Below are 21,282 nucleotides of genomic sequence, written 5' to 3'. Positions count from 1 at the left end.
TTTTATTGTATGGTATAGACCAATTGGTCTATAGTACAGAGTACAGATCAAGAAACTCCCTTCATGCCCTATGCAGTAGGGAATAATAATCAGGGCTGGGATTTTTTCTGTTGTTTTTGGTTGCTTGTTTGCTTGCTTTGGTTTTTGGTCTTCCAACAGCTGTAATCAAATGGCTTAAGAAGTTCTTTCTTTGTCATCTGCAGACAGACCTGAGGTCCTCTGCACTGGACCAAACATTCAACTCAACACATATGCACTGTACTCAACCAAATACACACCTAGTGTGACATATGCCCTGCAGAAAGGTTTTCTGTATGGGTTTTCTATTGAGATATTTAAGATATCTCCGGGCAATGGCTTGCTGATGCTGAACACCAAATGCGTGCTACATTCATTATAGCATCTCATCTGACAGAAATAAAAGTTGAACAAATACAAGGATAACTATTGCTTTGTTTCATTCAAATAATCATTTGACTAGACATGATAAGGTATATGACTTAGCAGACATCTATGTGATGGGCAAAATACTTTCAATACTTTCAATACTTATTACTGTCTGTGTACAAGTTATCTTCTGAATTGAATGCAACTGAAGTAACAAATCCTGATAACTTTTACTTGTCTGTGCTCTATACAAACCTTAAAATATCACCACAGTACAGCATTTTTTAAATTAACTTTTTTATTTGTATTTGTTGTTACTACTGCAGCACATGTCATAAACTAAGTTCCCAGTATATTGACCACCTACACTGTGTAGAATACCACACAATCCTTGCTTGAAAAGTCTGACAACAGAAGTTCATGAAAAACTCAGGCCCAAAAAAGCTTCGCATCTTGTCTACAGTCAGTGAGAAAGGCTGTGGCAGAAGCCATTGAAGAATTCCAGAACAAAATCTAGCATCACTGGAGTGCAGTTGCAAAACTCTCACTACCTTCAGTGAAACCAGGATTGAAACTGTATGCTTTTGCTTTGCTTAAATGACTCAAACCTGGCATTTCCTAAGTTTTCATATTTCAACTCCTTGTACCTTTGCAGCAAACACATTTTTCCTGTAACTACTGTTTAAGAATTGATAATAATACGAGAATATACTTAGGATGCAACTTTGTAAAAATCTATTAATCTCTGTCCAGCTTAATTAAAATAAGAAGTCTTTCACAAAGATATGTCCAAAATATACACTGTGAGGTTTTTCACAATACATCCAGCTTTGAGATGCTGTTTCAGTGCTTACTGTCCTTTATCCTGCAATTCTACTGGTGCATTTAATGAGACATTCCTTTCAGATGTAAGTTTTTTCTTTAAAATAAAGAGAGTTATTAAACCTGGGATAAAGGACACTCCACGTAATAAAGCTGGCAGGCCAAGGTAGATCCACCTGAAATAAAAGATGCACTTTGTAAAATATGAGTATTCATGAAAACAAAAAAAAAATTGGTCAGCATACATTCATTGTGATAATTGCCCAGATGCTCTAAAGCTGGTGCCCTGATCCTTGATCTCAAGGAAAATGAGATACTTTTCAATACTAGAAAAAATAATATATCAGTGGCAATGAAGTGGCTATTTACATCACTCAATTTCAGGCAACTAATTTAACCAGATAAGTCAGCCACTTTGGTTCCTTACAGCTTTCTCTGTAGGGGAAAAGAGGAGGAGACCTGAAAAGGGCAGCTCAGACCATCAGAGTAAAACTTCCAGGTAGTCATGTATTAGCCTTCTTCTTCGAAAACCAACCTCTACACAGTATTTTATGGAATCAGTCTGAGGCCATTAGTTCAACAATTCCTGCAGTACTTCCCAAAGTACTAAAAAAGGTATGAAACGAAGTAGTTTGGCTCAAATTCCAATTTGTGTAACTATATAACATCTAAATTTCCCATGGAAGTGAATTCAAGTACTATTTCAATCATTTTCTTTTCAAATATACTATATAAAGAGCAAATAAGCATCTGACATTTTTTTCCCACAAGAGCTTACTGCTTTTAGGTCTTTTTATCAGTTTAGAATTTTTGGTCTGTTCTCCTCAAAGATTGTGAGTGAATGTAATTATGGTACCAAAGAATTCCTGGTCAAAGGATGTTCCAGCATCTGTGACAAAGGTTACACTCAACAAATGAAGCCAACGCCAGAGAAGTGTGTTTTGTCAAATTTCTAGCACAGGAATTGTTTTTCTACTTGAAAAAGAAGGAGAGCACACAATCGCACCTATATGCATTTCATAATACAGCAAGGAGGAGAAATGAGTATAAAGTAGAAAATATACCTGTATTTGGCAATGTCATACAGCCGACATGCTCCTTCTCCACCACAAGACTTAGTACCCCATTTCAAGCACGTGGTATCTATCAAAGCTCCAAAAAAAATGGGAGATGGAATTCCACCTAAAAATGATATTAACAGTGTTTTAGTGAACAGCATTTTTTTTTTCTGATTAGGAAATACACTGAAGAACCTATACTATTTCTCATCTACTCCATCTTTCCCTGTTCTTTTTCAACATGAACCATATTTTCTATATTTCTTATGTTCCCTTTTCTTCCTTATTCACCTATCTTGAACAAAAGATTTTATTTCCTGTTGCACATTTATCAATATATTCATTAAAATATGGACTGTGACTAACAACAAAACCCAACATTTTCTTTCATCAGTGACCATTACTGTTGTGTTCAGTGAACACTTGGCAAGAGCAGATGAGTGCCAGATCTAGTCAGCCTATTCCCCAATATATGAAAGCTGCTCTGAAAAGGATTCCTCCTGTTTTATTCTGTTGGCCTGTGATGCTAGAGGTGGATGCTGGTGATACAGCAGTAGAGGCTGAACATTCCCACCAATTTTCCCACCAATTTTATTGCTGTATGACAGATGGCAGCAGAGAGACAGTCTGACAAAATGGCACCTGACATGGAAGTGCATGAAGCAACCACATGTCATTGAATTCTTCCGTGTGGAAAAAATAACACCCATTGACATTCATTGACTCCTGCTGAACGTTCATAGAGAACAAATCGATGTGAGCACAGTGAGGTGGAGGCTGGTACATTTCAGCAGTGATAACAGCAATGTGAAAGACAAGCCATGTTACAAATGGCCATACAAGTGTTAACAAGCCTGGCATGCAGGCTCTTGTTCATCACTGGTGAAAATGCATAGTTAATGGTATGTTCAACAACAGTGTTTTGTATTTGAGAATTCGCTCTATCAAACAGCATTATTGTGTTTGGATCTGTTGTAGTTTTCATGGAAATAAATAGGAGGCATTACTTCTGGAACTATCTACATAAATGACTGTTCTCATTTCCAGTGTAGCCTAGATCCATAAAAATGAAAAAACTTTTCCTGTTCAAAGGCACTATACAGAAGTATACTCCTGTGTCACGCTTTTATGGGCCCTGGTGTGATCCATATAGCTGATGCAGACCTAACTATGCTTCTGAAGTGTTACAGCTTTTCTTACCAAGTACTCTTGCAGCTAGTTCATGGATACCGACTCCAAATGATTTTTCTTCAGGCTTTAAAGACCTGTATTGTAATTACATTTTATAGATCAACAGAGGTGACCTTAAAAAATTAAATACTTTCTTTTTTTTTTCTTCAATCAAAACCTCAATCACATTAGGTCCAAACTATTCTTATTAGAGGACAGTTTGAAAGAGTTCATTATCCTCATTGGATGACATTCCATAACTAGGACTGTCAAATCACAAAAGGAAAAGCTATTTTTCCAGTATCATCCTCCGAGCTGGAGGCCATTGTGAAATCCAAGATGGTATAGTGGCTTAATCAACATCATGTTGACATCATCAGTAATGAAACTGGTATCATACACCCCTACATTCATTCAGGGTACAGCCAAAAGTAACATCAATTTAAAACTGACCGTATTTAGCACAATATTAATTTGTAATAAAGCACAGAAATGACATAGTAGCTCTCCTTTCTTCCTCCCTCCGTGCACCAACCAAAAACTTTTGTTTCCTGGAGGCATCTGACTAAGATTAAAAAGTCTTGTATCTTTTCTAAGGTAAGGACTTTATACTGTACCTTATTAAGACCATGTATCCTGGCATTGCTGATAAGGAAAAAATGAAGCTGCCAACTAATTGCAGTATTAAAAAATAATGAAGCATCTTGTCACAGTTTCCTCCTTTGTCACATTGGCCCAGAACTGCAGAGGCATTTTGAAATGAAAACTCAGAGGCTGCAACACAGGTGCAATTTTCAAATACCTGCCAAAAGAGTGTTTTAATATCACAGACTTGTCAAAATTCACACATTGAGAATTGCATTCACACATTTGGCACCCAGCTCACTCTTCCTGCTCCTGAGTATTTTGTCACATGCAGCACTGGGCTGTGGCCTCTCAGTCAGTCTGCCAGATAGAGGTCCAACCTCTGGTGTGTGGAGTTAGAGACAGGGAGGGAGCTACATTGCTTTTATATAGCTAGCACCACATTTCCTCAAGAAGGCCATGATCACATGAGCTATTGTGTTTTCAGCACTGCTTGATTACATGGTTCTTCCACTGCCATTATATCTGATTCTCATAAGTGATTCATAACGGATACTTCACTTTTTTTTTGTTGTTGTTTAATTCATAGGGGAAAAGAGAGGATTAAATCCATACTATAGACTTCCACTTCGAATGAAATGTTCCTGTGCACTCAGGATTCCAATTTGCCATACTCTGAAACTAATTTCTAACAGTATTTTAAGATCCCTTCAATTGTAAGAAAAGGAGTCTCCTTCATTATATTCTTTAATTAACGTTTAATATAAATTTCATAATCTATTTGGAATTTCTGATCCTATCCAATGCATTAATCCAACTCTACTTATTATTACTCTACAAATCCAAGTAAACGTACATCTCCCTATATTCATATGGCTATTTCTCACCCACTGTGTTTCATAGCTACAGCACAATAGAATTGATGTTTTACCACACTTATTCCAGTTCCTGTTGAGGCCTTACACCCAGCCAGACAAGATGACACATAAGTGATTCCATTGTTTGCACAAACTGGGTCCCATACTTTAAGTGTGCAATCACAATCTCTGTTGCAGTCAGCAAGTAGAGTATTTTCTGAATATGACAGTTGATCTATTCTGAAATACATTTAGAAGACAAGAAAATATTTTAGTAATGAAATAATTATAGTAACCCTTTGAAGTGCTTATTATTCTATTCTAGCTTAAGGGTTGATCCAAGATACACAATCCTACATACTCCTGCACTCTGAATGCAGGGTTATACCTTTCTATCTTTGCATTGGATGTTATATTATTCACGGTATATCATGTTACATTATATTATGTTATGCTACTTATTAATAGGTAGGTATGAATAACCTACATATTTTTTCCTCATCTGTGGCATGTATGTTCTTGACTGTCTCTAAGTATTAAATAAAAGCGCACGTGCATTTTCCAGACACATGACTCACCCATAATGATTTATAGCAGGCTTTAAATCAAAATACTGCAGATAAGATACTCTTTGATAATTTGATAGAAGTCTAGCTAAGTTAAATAAAGACTTTGTTTCCCTCTGTAATTCTGAAATTGCATTGATGTATATTTGATTTGACAAACATCTTGCTTTTACCTGGTGTTACTTGGCTTGAATGTATAATGAAATTAGTCAAAGAATTAATTTGAATTTGCAGCTGTGTGAGACTGGAAACTAGAATGTACCTAGCTCTGTTTCTCAAAACTGTGGAGTCCCTGGCTGATTCTTGGCAAGAAAAGTCCAGGTTGCACCTTAAAGAACATACCCTTCATAGGTAACTGTTAGGCCAGCAACTGGTGAAGTGTCACAGATAGTCCAAAAGGCAATAAAGTATAGAAGGTAATCCAGAAAAGTTACCCAAAATGCTATATGTGCAGCTTGGTAGGTATTTATCTTGAATTTCTTCATGAATAAGCCTCCAAAAAAGTATCCAAGGCATATTATTGGTATATTGTAAACACCTATTTAAAAAAGTAAAACATTCATGTTAAAATAAAGAAGGAGAGCATCAAGGCTACTTGTAAGGGATGACTATGGCAATGGCTCATATAGCTCCTCACTGAGTAGTTTAACTAAAGTCAGAAATGGTGCTCTACTAGTCCTCTTGCACCCAAAACATCTATTGAAGTCAACAGCAGCTGTGAACTGCTAGGAAAGCTGGAGGGTAGGACTGAAATGTTTCAATGGAAAATTGCTATCTGCAATGTAATTCCAACACACATTTCAGTACAGCCTCCCTATCTGAGAGAGAAACTCAGTGGGAGTGGATCTTGGAGCATGCTGAGCATCATGGAAAGAAGGAACATGCATTAAATTTTTGTATGAGATTACTAAATATGCTCTCACACTTCTCAGCTGTTAGATACTTTAATGATGAAAGTAGTGACTGAAGAACTTTCAGGAACTAGTTTTACACCATTACCATATGGTTTTGTTGGCATTGCTCAAGGCAATGTTGGTTCTGTAACAATCCTTGATTGTCAGTGGCTAAGGAGGGTGTGAAGAAAGGGGAAGACTATTGAATGTGAGAGGGGATTCTCTCCAAGTACTATGTACTTAGGTACAGAAAGCATCTTGCCTGGAAAAAAAATAATAATCCAAAAGTGTTACATCAGTGAAAGAAAAAGGATCATATTTACATGCCTTTGAATGAACAATTTCAAAATACTATAACAGAGAATTATAGCAATACTCAAAGTTTGGGACATTCTGTGTTTCAGGGATTGAAGATATCATGTGGCTGCTGTGGAAGATAAGCACTGAGTTAGGGAACAGAAGTATGGCTAGATGTATGTTGAGATTTTCCTTATATGATGATTCAATAAATTCTAATCCAATTAAGCCAGAACAGTTAAACAGGAGAACACTGAGAATTTAAGAACTGAAAAAGAGGAGCTATAAGAAGGCTCTGATTCTTTCAGAGCTTTGTGCCACAATTACTTGCCATTACTGTTTCCACATGTCTACCACTTTCTTGTCCCTGCTCATAAAGACAAACTCATAAAGAGCCATACAAAGACAGGTATTTGGTCAGTGCTTTCTTTCCATTGTGTTTTGCATGCGAAAGAGGATCTGTTGGTTCCAGAAGGCTCAAGAACATCAGAAGAGGGGAGATGATGAAAAGCTTTGAAGATCACTGGCAATTTTAGCTGTACATCCATTCAGTCCATATATGTCTTAAAAGTGTTAACAGTGACATTACCGTAAACATGAGATACACCCTCTACTTTGAAGTATTATTTTTAAATAAAGTCGATATAAGCATTGGTGCCTCACATATTCGTAGTGTAAATTAAAATAACCACTCTGAAATCGGTGGTTTAAGTTTTATGTCAGCTGGAATTTCTGGCACAATTCAACAGATAGGAAAGAAATTATTTAATTCTTGACAGAAAATTAGGAGATTCTCCACAGAACATGCATGGGTATTTAGAAATGTTTCATAGTGTGTAATCTGTCATTTATAAAAGCATTTTCCCATAATATACATATGTGTGAATACACATAATATGTATATATATGCACATAAATACAGAGAGTTTTAACAGAGATGAGGTAGAATAGAATGAAGCAAATTTACCAATTAAAAAGATGGCATCTGAAGCAGATTTTCCAAATTGCTGTTCCAAATATTTAGGCATGAAGGACATCATGCCAATGAAGGCGCTAAACTGTAGTATAGTTATAAGTATAAATAACATATAAACTGGGTTGCGAAGCAAAGCCTTGAGGAATGGGATGAAATCTGGAATGAAATAATGTAATGAGTTAGTGTGATGCTTTATGAAATGAATTATCTGTTGTTAAGTGTTGCTAAGGGGAAGAGGGGAATGTGGTTCTTAACTGGAACATGATAATTCTTGTGCTTCACCAGACACCACAGCTCAAATATTTATTGGTTAGTCCAGGCTTCCCTGACTCGTTTCATCTACACAGATATAACCTCACACACATTTTCCCGAGCAAGGCTACTGCTTATTAAAATCACAGTAAAATTTTATCATGAAAGTTTCAGGAGACTTTTAGCTTTTTAGTGTCTGAATTTTGCACTTATAGACACAGTAGCAGCTACTCCACTAGCTTTACTACTACTTATCTCTGCTCATGCCCTAAAGTATTTATTGAAATCCCTTTTTTGCTCCTGCCAGGCAAAGGGAGTACAAAGAAGGAGGGGTGCAAGCACACCAGGCACCTATGACACGTGACAGACACGTGACTAACTTTGGTTATTACAACTGTTAGCGATGTGGCAGAAAAGGTCTGAAAAGGGAAGTGACTGCAGTTATTCCCATCATAAGCTCAAAGTCTGCATTTCCCAGTCTTCAGCCAAGTAAAACGCTAATAAACTAATTTATACTTTCTCTGAGTAATGTATTTTTCTTGGTGTAATGCCTATTATCTAAACCAGAAAACAAAAACAAACAAACAAAAATTCTCTTTTTCTAATGTTCTCTATTAACTAATGTGCTGAGCTAATGTCAGGAAACGACAGAAAAACATGAACCTCCTCAAAACAATGATTATAGGTCATCTATGCACTTATATTTTCAACTAACACAAAAAATATAAAATTTTTAAAAACAGCTTCCTGCAGGTATATGGTTTCCCAGGTTTATAGATCTGAAAAACCACAGATGTGAACATTGCTGCAGTAACATGAAAAAAATAAGGTAAATCAAATAGATTTCTGTTTAACGGTCATTAAATGTTCATGAGACACTTATGCACCTGTCTACTCCCTTTGTGGCTTTAAGTTGGACTCAAGAAATGTATAAGCCTCGTGCTGCTTTCCTGTTTTCCTACCCAGTGAATGTCAGTGAGGTACAAGCATCTATTATGAGCAACTGATCCAAAGCTCACCTAGGTGTAGTATTCTTAAGCAGATTTCAGTGCTCTAATTCTGTCAGGAAGAAAAGCTACAGATCTATATACATCTGAAATACAGGAAGGAGAAAGAGTTGAATTCAGATCCTGAATCTATGAATCCTTCTGCCTCTGTGAAGATGTTGTAAATGACTGTTGAAAGTCTTTGTACTACAGAGAGTAGAAAATCATAGCACACAATGCATATGTTGGAGCTATATGTATTAAAAAAATGCGTATTTTTCACACCTTAAGGACAAAACTAAGACAAAAATAAAGTATGGTATAACTTGCCTTTAGCAATTTCATACATGCTCTGTTTGGCTTCCTTTTGTTCATTTTCTTCCAATAGTACTCCTCTCTTTTTACATGTCTCCTCAGATTCACTAGTTTCCCCTTCCTTCACAAGTGATCTGGGTAAAAACCAAAAAGGTAATCCTGCGAGAAAATTCACTAATGCACAAATCAAAATGCCCAGCCACCATGCTCCAACCCAACGGACATCACTAGGTGTTATGGTTAGGTCCCCTAAAAAAGAAGCAAAAAAAAGCAATGGTATCTCATGTTAGTTAACAAGTAATTTTGCTTTCATTCTTTGTTCTTCTGGTCACCTTTGATATGATTTATTAAAAGCACTTTTAAAATTTTAAATGAAGCTGATAAAAGAGAACAAATATTCTCCGGTCTTTTTTGTCTGCTTATTCATCTAGTAAATTTTATCATTACAACCATTTGTACTAAATTAATTTTAGCCCTTTCCTATGTTAAACCATATGATGCAATAATAGTTTATATGCAGATTTATTCATGTATGTGTGAACTCAGGGTTTTTATTGGATTGAATATTACATTCACTTTTTCCATTCTAAAAGAAACACCAGCAAATTAAAATGAATACACTTCATATTTGAAAACGAGCATCTTTTATTGCTAGTTGACAAACTATTATGCCTACTGAGCTAAATAAAAGATTTTATATATTCAGTGTAAGATTTTACATACTAATCTATGCCATACTAACCTGCATCTACGTATTCCAGATCAACAAACAGTTTTGCACAGAATGATGCCAACAAGAAACCAAGAAAGGGACCAATTACTGTTGCAGTATGTAGACAACCTAGAATGTGAAAGGAGAAAACATACAAAATTAAAACACAGACATAGCATCTTGAAATAATATTGGATGCATAGGATAGCTTTACTGAATAAACATTTAAAGTGAAAAATGACCTTATTTCAACAAATAGCTAAATTACAAGTTCTACACTACCATTGTTTCAAATGAATTCAATTCTACTGCATTTAAACAATGACATTTATGACTTTCTTCTCTCTACTTCACTTTGTTTATTTTCACATTTGTTAAGGGGAGGAGAATTAGTGTGATAGGATAGGTTTACCCTGATAGAACGGTGAATTCTCTGTTTTGGCAAAATCCTCCAAATATGAAATGCCTAAAGGCACTATGGGAGTTTCCCCCATTCCTCGTATTAGGTTTCCAAACATCACAAATATCCACAGCATGGATCCAGGCTCCTCTTCACACTCTGTGAAGAGAGTAAGAAACCAGAATTAATGCTTTGATTCTACCAGATATGTTCTAGAGATGTAGACAAACAACTGACTAACAGTTTAAACTGTGATTAGTAGAATGGTCCTGTAAAATATGGAAATAAATAGTAGCTAAGACTCCTGAAAAAAAAAATAATAGCTGTTGCACTTGCTGGAGTAGAGTTTAAATCCCTTCTGTCTCCATGCCATATCTTGTCTTAACACCTGGCAGTCCAATCACAGCATAAACTAGGACTCTTCCTATACTCAATTCCCTCATCAAAGCTGCCATTTCCCTGAAAGAAAAATATCCCTGAACAATAGTGATGTATGGATAAGTTTATCTTGTCTTACAGATGAAGGTCCTTCCAGCATCCTTTTCTGTTTCAAAAAATATCAAATTCATATCAAATTAAACAGCAACACGGATACTCATATCTACACTTTTCTTCATGAAAAAGCACTTTATAAATGATTTTCTTGCCAGTCCATAACATATTTCTCCATGTATCAATTTACTATGGCCAAGTTGCTGAGATCTCATATGGGACATGTTTTTGATACCGGAAATAAAATAATTTGTTTCAACTTTTAAATTAAAAAAAACCAATGGATTTCTAGAATGTATTTCTTAAATGTACAGTTTACTTCAGAAAAAAAAGAATAGTAAGAATGTATTCTTTCTCAGATTTTTCTACAATATCCCAAAGAAAGGTTTTTCATCTTTCTTCAAGTTTATGCCGTAATTAGTGATGCAGCAAAGACCAATCTTTCAACAATGTCCCTTGGAATCATAGAATTGTAGAATCATTAAGGTTGGATAAGACCTCTAAGATCACCTTGTCCAACCATCCATTTGCCACTAATATTAACCAGTAAACCATGTTCCTCAGTGCAACATCTTTTCTGGAACACCTCCAGGAAGAATGACTGCACCAACTCTCCAGATAGTGTGTTCTAGCACCTGACCTCTCTTTTTGAGAAAAGGCTTTTTCTAATATTCAAACAGAGACTCCCCTGGTGCAACTTAAGGCCATTACGTCTTGTGTTATCACTAGTTACATGGGAGAAGAGGCCATCTCCCATCTCACTACAACCTCCTTTCAGGTCATTGTAGTCTTGGCTACCTGGGTACACTGCTGTGTCATGTTCAGCTGAGCACTGATTAGTACCTCCAGATCCTTCTCCTTCACAAGGCTTTCCAGCCATACTGCCCCAAGCATTGCACAGGATCAAAGTACAGGACCTGGCACTTGTTCTTGTTGAAGTTCATCCCATTGACCTCAGCCCATCAATCCAGCCTGCCTAGATCCCTATGTAGGGCTTTCCTACCCTCAGACAGATCAACACTTCCTGCCAACTTGGTGTCATTTGCAAACTCACTGAGGCTGCAGTCAGTGCCCTCATCCAGGTCACCAATAAAGATTGTAAACAGAGCCAGCCCCAATAGTGACCCCTGGGGAACACCTCTTATGACTGACTGTCAGCTGTATTTAACACCATTTACTACCACACTCTTGTCCTCACCATCCACCCAGTTCTTTACCCAGCAAAGAGTATACCTGTCCAAGCTGTCAGCTGCCAGCTTCCCCAGGATAAGATTAAATTGAATAGTCTTTTATAAGGATTCAAGTAATTGTTTCATAAAGGCCATACACTACCACTGGACTATAAGAATATTGTATGAAACCCCATACCAAGTAAGACAATGCAGAACACTTCCTGATTTCACAGTGAGGTGCCATTGATTGCTTCTAAGAAAGCAACAGCAGTGTTGTTCTACCCTCGCATGAAATGAAATTCCTGAACTTTCTAGCTTCTTTGTCTTCTTTCAAACTGATAGCTGGATTCAGAAAGATACCTTCTAATTTACTGAAATTGATAAGGCTCCAGAAAAGCATATAGAGAATAAATTCCTCTGAGAATTTAGCAGGGCTTCTGTAGTCTCCCTAGACAAACTACCTCAGAACCCTAGACAGTTCAGACTAAAAGCTCCCCTTAGAGGTAGTTAATCCCGTCCTTAGTGAGAGGATTTCGTGTTGTTTCTGTCTCTTTTGACTTCACAGTATTTACCTTTGTTCATATACTATTGCTAGTGCACATGCATGTTTTAGTCTCCCAGGTACGTTTCAGCCTAGTTTATACTATTTTCTCTTTTCATTAAAAAGATATGGAAGCTCCTTTCTTTGTTCTATCTCTATTTTTCATTTCTTAACATCTTATGTGGTACTACAAAATACAGATCCTAGTGCCTTTTACCCATCATGAAAAGGAGCTACAGCTATTGAGTCACAGGCTGAGAGGACAAGGCTAGGAAATTTTCTGAGCTCTAGTTTTTATGCCTGCAGAAAGTACTGATCAAAAATAGGACCTTGGGGAGAAAAAAATATAAAAACTATTTACTTAAATATTATAAAAATTGAGGGACAAGTAGTAGTAGACATAGGAAGAGTCATACCTGGTGATGTTTCCTCTGTAGGTGAGGAGTACAAGCTTTGGTTAACATGGCACAGAGGCACGACTGAAGTATTTTCCTGTGGTGAAACACTGCTTTCAATATGATACCTGTTTGAATCAAAGTAAAACATGTACAGACTGAGAACAAATACATGAGGAGCACCTCATAAATATGTTTCATGAAGCTACCTAAAAAGAGGAGCATGCAGTTATAGCAAGAAGGAAATCTACTCAAAAATTAACTCAGCATTTGTAACAAATGAAACTAGGAATCAAGAAATCAAGGCAGTGTTTGATCCAGACAGTCACCAAGACTCTGACATAATTGCATAACACATGTTTCAGGAGAAGATGATATCATCTTTTTCGATCTTCTCCCTACATTCTAATCCAATTTACATCCTAAGTAGACATTGCCACCAGGGCTGTCAGAGCCATACCACATTGGGTGTGACAAGAATAGAGGGCCTTCTTTTCTCAAAAACAAATCCCACTGGTAAGAATTAAGACAAGCCTAAATGGTTACTTTGTTAAACCAAGAAAAAAAGCGAGAAAGGGGTTAAAAATCATCACAGTCTGTAATGGCCTTGCCAATGCAGCATTCAAGTTTGATCTGTCATCCAGGCTTCAGTTCAAAGGCGTCTGAAAAATCATCTTGTATAGCACATTGTAGTATGTAGTGCAGATGTAGATGGGCAGTGTGACTGCATTTATCTTCAGAAAGTCCATGCAAGTGGTAGCACAAGAATTAAAGCAAGGCACAGCAAGGCAAGACAAGGCAAGGTGCCCAGCATAGGGCCACCATCCTCAAGAATGATAGCTGACTTTGAAGCCATCTCATAAACAAAACAATCAAAGTTGCTCTGCAGCAGTTTTATCACACTCATGTTCAGCAATTCCTCACTCATTATGCAATCACATTTCAGTGGAAGGAGTTTCATATTAAGGCACACAGGGATCACAGAAGCTGTTGTGATTTAACCACATGTGTTAGCAGCTCCATCCCAGGGATGCTCCTGCAGGACTTTCTATGGGCTGCAGCTCCTTCAGGCTTCATCCTCTGCTTCACTACGGGCTGCTCCATGATTGCATGGGCACATCTACTCCATTTAGTGCCCATGGGCTGCAGGTGCACAACCTGCTCCTCCATGGGCCTCCCTGGGCTGCAGGGAGCTTCTGCTTCATGCCTTGAGTGCCTTCTGCCCTCCTTGGTGACTGCAGGGCTGCTTCTCTCCCATTTCTCACTCCTCTCTCTCAGCTGCTGTTGCACAGCAGTTTTTCCTTCCCTTAACTCTGCTCCTTCAGGGACACAAGTAATTCCTGGCTCAGCTCTGGCAGCAGCAGGTACCTTTTGGAGCCACTGAAACTGCCTGAGACATGGCAGCTCCAGGTATGTTCCTACAGAGGCCACCCTGCAGCCCTCCCTCTGCTAACAAAGCCTTGTCCTACGAGCCCAAATAATACCAAAATACTCACCTTCCAAATAGGAAATGAGGGAATGATGTCAAAAGGCAGCCAAATGCAAAGACCGTGCAGCCCAAAGCAATTGCTTTGGGTCTATGAAACTTCCCTCCAAAGTAACTCACAAATGCTATCAGCAGCAGGTTACCTGCAAAAAGAACCTGGTTTGCATGTACAAACAAAGGCATTCTTTTACCTTCTGAAGTCCAAAAGCAATTTTCATTACATGTTGTTAACTCAACATATGCTACTTCTCCTGATTTATAAATCCTGTAACTAGACAGGGGACTGGCTAAGTGGTGCAGTAATACCCTTCTATCTGTGTTATCCTTCTGAAAGACTTACATCACATGGAAAGAACTTGAGAATAAGAGGCAGAATGGAAAAGACATTATGGTGGAAGAGGAGGTTTTTGACCACACGTGCACAGAGAACTTTGTCACAACTTTACATAGAGATTAGGCCCAGGACTGCAAAATAAAACCTGTTTTGAAAAGTTACTGTCCTGGAATGCTCTATTTAGTTAAGTGTGTGAAAGTGTATATATAATCAGAAAAATATATTCAGGCATTTCTAAACTGCAAATAATAAACACGAGATGACATACAAAGAAAAGAGGAATAATAAATTGATATTGAGTAACAGTTTGAGAGGAATAAAAAGATTTTGTAACTAGTGTAATTTTAAAATTCAGATCAGATAAAAAAACTGGAATCTCTTTTCCTCTACTTTCATAGTGCAACTAAGAGAAGTCTGAAGTTTCATACCATGAATTAAGTCCTGCAACAGTAAAAATTTACTAAGTGTACCACTATTAATTTTGTGATATTTCAGTCAACTCAACAAAAGCATATCTATGACTGGTAAGCATAATGTTCTGAAAGAAACAATCTTTTTAATACATGATTGCTGGAAAGACTGCATTGAACCTGTTGCACAAATGAAACTTAAAAATGTGTATTTGCACAGTCTTAATAAGATCTTATGTCTATACTTGCTCAGGTCTAATAAATTCTTTATGCCTGGCACATGCACAGATCCTTAATCATTTTAAATATTAATATGATGATTCACAGTTACTTTATATCCTTGGAAATAAGAACACCTCAACTTGATAAAGTGCATATGAAAGGATTATCTATTTAAAATCATCAAGTTTTTAACATCATTAATCATATTTTTACACCATTAATGTCAGCCATTTATTATTTCTTAAACTCTCCTTCTTATAAAAGCAAGAATATACTCTGAGTATTCAGTCTATATCATAAGACTGAGTTGGCCCATCAGACTGCTTTGCAGGCAGCAGCACGGTGCCACAGTTTCTCCTACTTGAATATGCAGATATAAGAGACAGGGAAAAGGGATGAAAAGGGCCTTGTCTCTTATACACACCAGTGTGTATGAGCCTGTGCAGATCATTTCCTCAGTTGATTCAGGGATCATAAAGATTCAGACTGCTTTTAAAGCTGTAAAACATCCTTTGATGATCTCCACTGAGTTGGGTCTGAAACACTTAAGTTGTTTGTTTGGCTTCTGTGACAATGGCAAGACATAAGCCTGTCCTTGAGCAGTAAAGTGCACTGACAGATTTGAGGGGCACTAACAGTAGAAATCTTATTTATAGTTGCACAGGTATGAAAACTTAAAATACTATTGAGTTTGAGTAAGGAGACAATCCACTCCAACCAACTTTGAGGTCACTGATTAAAAGAACTGTAAAAATTTTAATATGAACTTGCATTTAAACTGGGTCTATGCAATCGTTCTGCTTTTTAATTTATTCATTACAAAGCTTATTAAATAAGTTTGGTCTATTATTAGTTGCTTTGTTATAGTGTAAGAGTGTGTAAGTTAGCTGAATCAACCTCTGGTCCTAAGCATCCTCATATAAGTTGTCCTGTTGTTTTCCCATACACTCAGTATGTAAGTACTAACACAGGCAGTAGAAAAGAGTTGGTCACCATGCTGTCACAAACACCCACTGACAGATTGCTGATGGACATGAGAGTCACTAATACACAGTCAGCCAACATTTTATATTTTCAAAGAAAAAAATATTAAAATGAGTAATTACCAATTTCAAAGCTTCCATTAATGATCCCCACTAAAGATGCTGGAATATTGAATTGCTTCTCTATCTGTGTGTACATGCTGTTCAAGTAAGCACCAGTCATCGTTTTACCAATAAATGCAAGCGCCAATGCCAGAAGAAATAACTAGGAAGGGAAGAGCAGATTATATGAAGAATTCAAAATTACATATTTAGGAATTTACATAGTTGTTTTCACAACAGAGATGTGCTTCTAGGTAAAACAATTGAATACTTTCTGATCTACTTGTAGAGGAATAAAAAGTAAATAGAAGTTCAAATCCCATCAGTTAGCTTTGTTTACAGAGTTATGGCTTGACCGAACCAAAAAAAAAAAAAAAAAAAGAGGACATAACACTGTTCTTCACCTGCTCCCATTCACCAAGACTGGCCACAGAAACCTTAAGCCCCACTTGCCCAGCCGAACAGGCGCAGTGCAGCCTTTCCCAGCGGGACCCTGCTGCAAGATTGCCATCTGCAGGACTGCGGTAAGCCTGCAGCCTGAGGGAAAAAAGCCTCGTGTGCTGGGTGCAAGGATCTTGGCACTGCTAATCTGAGCGGCTGGTAAATTTCTCCCTGAATTAAGATCGTTGCCTTTGATAGAATTACTTGATCGAGTAGCTGTTCTGTATTATCAGTAGAGGTCATGAGCCAATAAACAGTGTGTCGTTTCTGACAATGATCTGGTAGTAAGTGACCTTGGGAAAAATATATATATATGCTGCAGTATTCAAATCCTTCAAATTTTAGGGTTATTAATAAATACTATTTATGAAATAAAATTAATAGTATTTTTAAATACATTACTACAATAGCAAAAATCATGAGTAATGTATTTCGGCTTTGAATTCTTTTAAATCAAGATCTTTTATAACTCTCTATAGTGCTTCTTGACAACATTAATAATCTGGGGTTATATCCACTTAGATCCACAGCCGTTTTTTACTTCCATGTCACAGTTATCTCATTTCACAAGTTTATAAACAAATGCCAGACTAGGGGGATCACACAAGTTCAGAGGTGGACATTCAAAGGAGCAATCAAGTGTATCTCTAACACATCACAGAGTTCAGGGACATAAGAAGCAATATGTTTGGTTACAAGCTTGCTTGACCTCAGTGTTCAAAGCATTAATTATAAGGAAAGAAACAGACTTCCATTCATTTATTCTAGATTTTACCTCCTAGTGAATGACTGTAAGTGCAAGTAACTGTGATTCTGTTCATATGAAACTGATAAAATATTTCTGTACCTGAAGCCTGGAAATGCCGCAGAATTTGTCGTCTGCACGTGGTTTCCGAGTTTCTTTCATGTTGCCTTTCTGAGTCAGTCCTGACGTCTGAATCTATCTACTGATCACTTTGCAGTGTTGAAAAAGACAAAAGAAAATTAAAACATCGTTGTCCTTTTTTTGCAAAACAAACAAACAAACAAAAAGAAAGGCATTTCTCCTAGGATACCTGATATTTGATCATCTTCCTTAAATAATTGCAAACCAGATTCTAACAACACTGAATTCGAAAACCTACATCATATGCATGAACATTTTCTAATTGAGAAAATTTGACAAAAAAGAATTGACATAACATCTAGCTATTTCACATCATATGCTCAATGCTATCAGCACTATAGTTTCAGCATTGTCTCACTGCAGGTAGTGATGAACTCAGTGCATGGTGAGATGACACCTGAAGGAAATCAAAAGTACAAGATCGATGACACAGATGCATGAAACTGTATAAAAATGGTGAAAAAAGCATTCATGCTCTGGTCACGGGTCAACCAGAAAGTAAGGAATGCAGAAATGAGACCTTCTGAAGGTGAACTAGTTTGTAACCATCTGTGATACTGTTTTTCAGTCTCATTCACAAGCATTTGCATTGACCACCCTGGGAGGCTACTCTCTGAACATTTGTATGCCTGGCTGACATGTACCTGTCTTTTGTGGTCTTTAGCACTATCCCTGTCCTTGCTAACCATAAAAATGACATTTAGTTCTGCTCTGCACATTCTGTTGAGGCATCAGCTCTTCCACTGGCACCAGTGTAAGTTTATTAATTTTAACAGAAACTGGACTGGAGCCTAGTTTCTTGGCATTAAAAGCAGAAGTAGAACAAAAGAAAACCACACACACACGCACAAAAACCACTGGAATAATTTATCCCAAGTTATGCAAAAACATTCCTCCCTGCTTACATTTAGTCACCTCCACCTCAGGTTGATGGTTAGAGCCTCTTATACTCCTAAGCCACATGATTACATATTTTATATATTTCCCAAAACTTTATTTAATAAAGGACTTGGAATATACGGACCTCTAAAAGCCCCTCCACATCTGCTACTTACCATGGAGAATTAAGTTAAATTAAAAGAATATTAGCCAAAGGATCCTAAGGACTACCAGAAAGAGTTCATTAAATCCAGTTATTCAATACAGTTCCCTACTGCCTGATGATGTAAGCTGAGGAAAACCAGAGCAACTCAGAGTCCTACCTTACAGTAAGGTCTGATAGAAGTTCATTTCCTCTTTTTCCACTTAGCTTTCAGAGTTCTACCTTGCTACACCCGTTCTTCTCAATGTATTCCACTTCATGGCTGGGAAGCAAGCTGTCCTTGACAAGTGTGCTAATAGAACTCAACTGCCCTTTCACATTCTTCAGCTCAATGCCCTCTCAGCCAATCTCTTCACACACTAATTTCTACAACAATGTTAATCCTCTCAAATGTATTTCTTCATTAACTTGATTCTTGGCAAATTCATAGGCATTAACTCCTTCCATAGCCACCCTTACATTTCCAGTCTTTAAAAGAGTAGCACATTATTGTAGTGCTCCTGGAAATACAGGGTAGGAAAGCCCTACAGAGGGATCTGGGCATGCTGGTTCGATGGGTTGAGGCCAATGGGATGAGCTTCAACAAGACCAAGTGCTGGGTCCTGTACTTCTGTCCCATGCAGCACTACAGGTTTTGGGCAGAGTGCCTAGCAAGCTGAGCTGAGGATCTGGGGGTAATAGTCAAGAGCCATCTGAACAAGAGCAGCAATGTGCCCAAGTACCCAAGAAGGCCAATGGCACCCTGGCTTGTATCAGAAACAGTGCTGCCAGCAGGAGCAGGGAAGGGATAGTCTCTCTGTACTTAGTCCTAGTAAGGCCGCACCTTGAGTACTTTGTTCACTTTTGGGCACCATCACTGCAAGAAAGACACTGAGACCCTGGAGCATGTCCAGAAAAGGACAATGAAGCTGTCAAAGGATTTGGAGTGCAAGTCTTGTGAATTGGGATTGTGCAGTCTGGAGAAGAGGAGGCTCAGGGGAGGTATTATTACTGTCTCCAACTGCCTAAAAGGAGGTTGGCCTCTTCTCCCAGGTAACTTGCAATAGAATGGGAGGTAATGGCTTTAAGTTGCACCAGAGGAGGCTCTGTTTTGATATTTAAAAAAATTTATTCTCAGAAAGAGAAGTTGAGCACAGGAATGGGCTGCCCCCATTCCACCACTGAGGAAATGGTAGAGTCACTTCATTTGGTACATTAGAAACATCACACTGCCTCTCATTTGATTACCAAAGACAGAACTGCAAGGTTTTTGCTTTTACTTATTATTACTTCCCTTCAAAGAATAAATTATTGCAAAAAAAAAAAAATGCATTTTGATCTCTGTTTGACTGGGAAGATTATTACATGCATGAACTGAATAAAAATAAGACAAAAAGATGCATTCTAGTTGTGTTCCTGTGGTTGCTTTCCCCCTCTGCAGTGAGTCTGGAATATATTTGCACAGGCTAAGCAATTAGTTAGCAATAACTTAGCAATAACATCACAACTCTTCCAGCTACCTCCACTACGGAGCTGAATTTCCTTTCTCTCATCCCTAGCAACCAGAAAGACCATCTGCAGAAGGCAGCCACTTTGCAAAGTGCATAAAGGGTGAAAGAGCATGATGTAATGGTTTTGCTACATGCTACAGGCTGCAGTTATAAACTAAATGCATGAAGGGCAGTGGATATGATTTAGCCTAAAATAAAAGAGCATACATCTTGTGTGGATCAGAGTAGGCATAGGCTGTGCTGGCTGACAGCAGACAGACTAGAGTTGAGAGGTGGAAATTTAGGCCTCTTTGTACTACACTAAATCCATAAACATGTTACAGTTTTAAAAAACATTTCACATTAACAAAGAAAAAGGAGGGAAAAAAAAAAAAAAAAAAAAGGATACCTCTGGATTTCAAAGTCTTGGAAGCAATGTTCTGCCAGTTGCCTTTCCTGAATCCCAATGGACTGTCTTATTTTCAGGGTAAAAAGCATTCTTCATTTAACTCAGCTTAGTCATTTGGGTAAACAGATAAGTTCACGTCTTGTTTACAAGCAGGATTAAAAATCACAAGGTAACTAATTATTAGCAGAGAGCAAATAGAGTATCTGTCAGAGTTTTTAACTAATTTATCTTAGTAGTTGCAAAAAGCACTTTAAAATGTTGTTTCACTAAGCACAGTTCAAACTGTTACCCAAATGTAAATACAGTAATGCTGGACTGAAACAAAGGAAAGAAAAAGATTCTCAGGGCAAAACAATTAGGTACTTACAGTTTTGAGAAGATTTTCTGAAGAAATGAATGGTATTGCACACTTAAACTTTGGCTTTTATTCTGAATAGTTAAAAATTAACCCAAGTATAATTAAATTACAGAATTCTTTCTTTTGGCAGTTCCAGATGCACATTTCAGAGTACTCTCGCAGATAAGAAAGACACAGGCTTAGAGAGAGTACAGAACTATGTACATTTACAGGATGAGGCAACATCCAAGCAAAAGGTGACAAGAGGTCAGACTGAAAGGCAGG

General features: G+C 37.5%; 1 protein-coding gene across 1 annotated transcript; it reads right to left on the bottom strand.

The window, feature by feature from the left end:
* Nucleotides 1–631: 631 nt before the first annotated feature.
* LOC136052407 (solute carrier organic anion transporter family member 1A2-like) lies at nt 632–17,805 on the bottom strand. Its single transcript, XM_065742519.1, has 14 exons — nt 17,702–17,805; nt 16,435–16,576; nt 14,373–14,505; nt 12,898–13,004; nt 10,289–10,435; nt 9,907–10,005; nt 9,180–9,413; nt 7,603–7,767; nt 5,788–5,983; nt 4,954–5,119; nt 4,055–4,239; nt 3,468–3,532; nt 2,274–2,391; nt 632–1,385 (listed from the first exon to the last, which is right to left on the bottom strand). The coding sequence occupies exons 1-14, from the start codon at nt 17,759–17,761 to the stop codon at nt 1,238–1,240; spliced, it is 1,965 nt and encodes a 654-aa protein (XP_065598591.1). The 5' UTR covers nt 17,762–17,805; the 3' UTR covers nt 632–1,237.
* Between the last annotated feature and the right edge of the window lie 3,477 nt (nt 17,806–21,282).

This window comes from Cyrtonyx montezumae, unplaced genomic scaffold (genome assembly GCF_038088225.1).
Source record: "Cyrtonyx montezumae isolate F1298 unplaced genomic scaffold, pur_monq_1.0 scaffold_3, whole genome shotgun sequence".
Taxonomy (NCBI): domain Eukaryota; kingdom Metazoa; phylum Chordata; class Aves; order Galliformes; family Odontophoridae; genus Cyrtonyx; species Cyrtonyx montezumae.
The sequence above is the reverse complement of the archived record's forward strand: the minus strand, read 5'-3'. Positions and strand labels throughout refer to the sequence as shown.

Coding starts and splice junctions, on each gene's coding strand:
- LOC136052407 (XM_065742519.1), bottom strand. CDS start 17,761: ATGAAAGAAACTCGGAAACCACGTGCAGACGACAAATTCTGCGGCATT. Junction 10,436..12,897: donor TACAGAGGAAACATCACCAG/GTATGACTCTTC, acceptor CTCTCTTCACAG/AGTGTGAAGAGGAGCCTGGA. Junction 4,240..4,953: donor CAGGAACTGGAATAAGTGTG/GTAAAACATCAA, acceptor CTCTTTTGGCAG/GTATTTGAAAATTGCACCTG.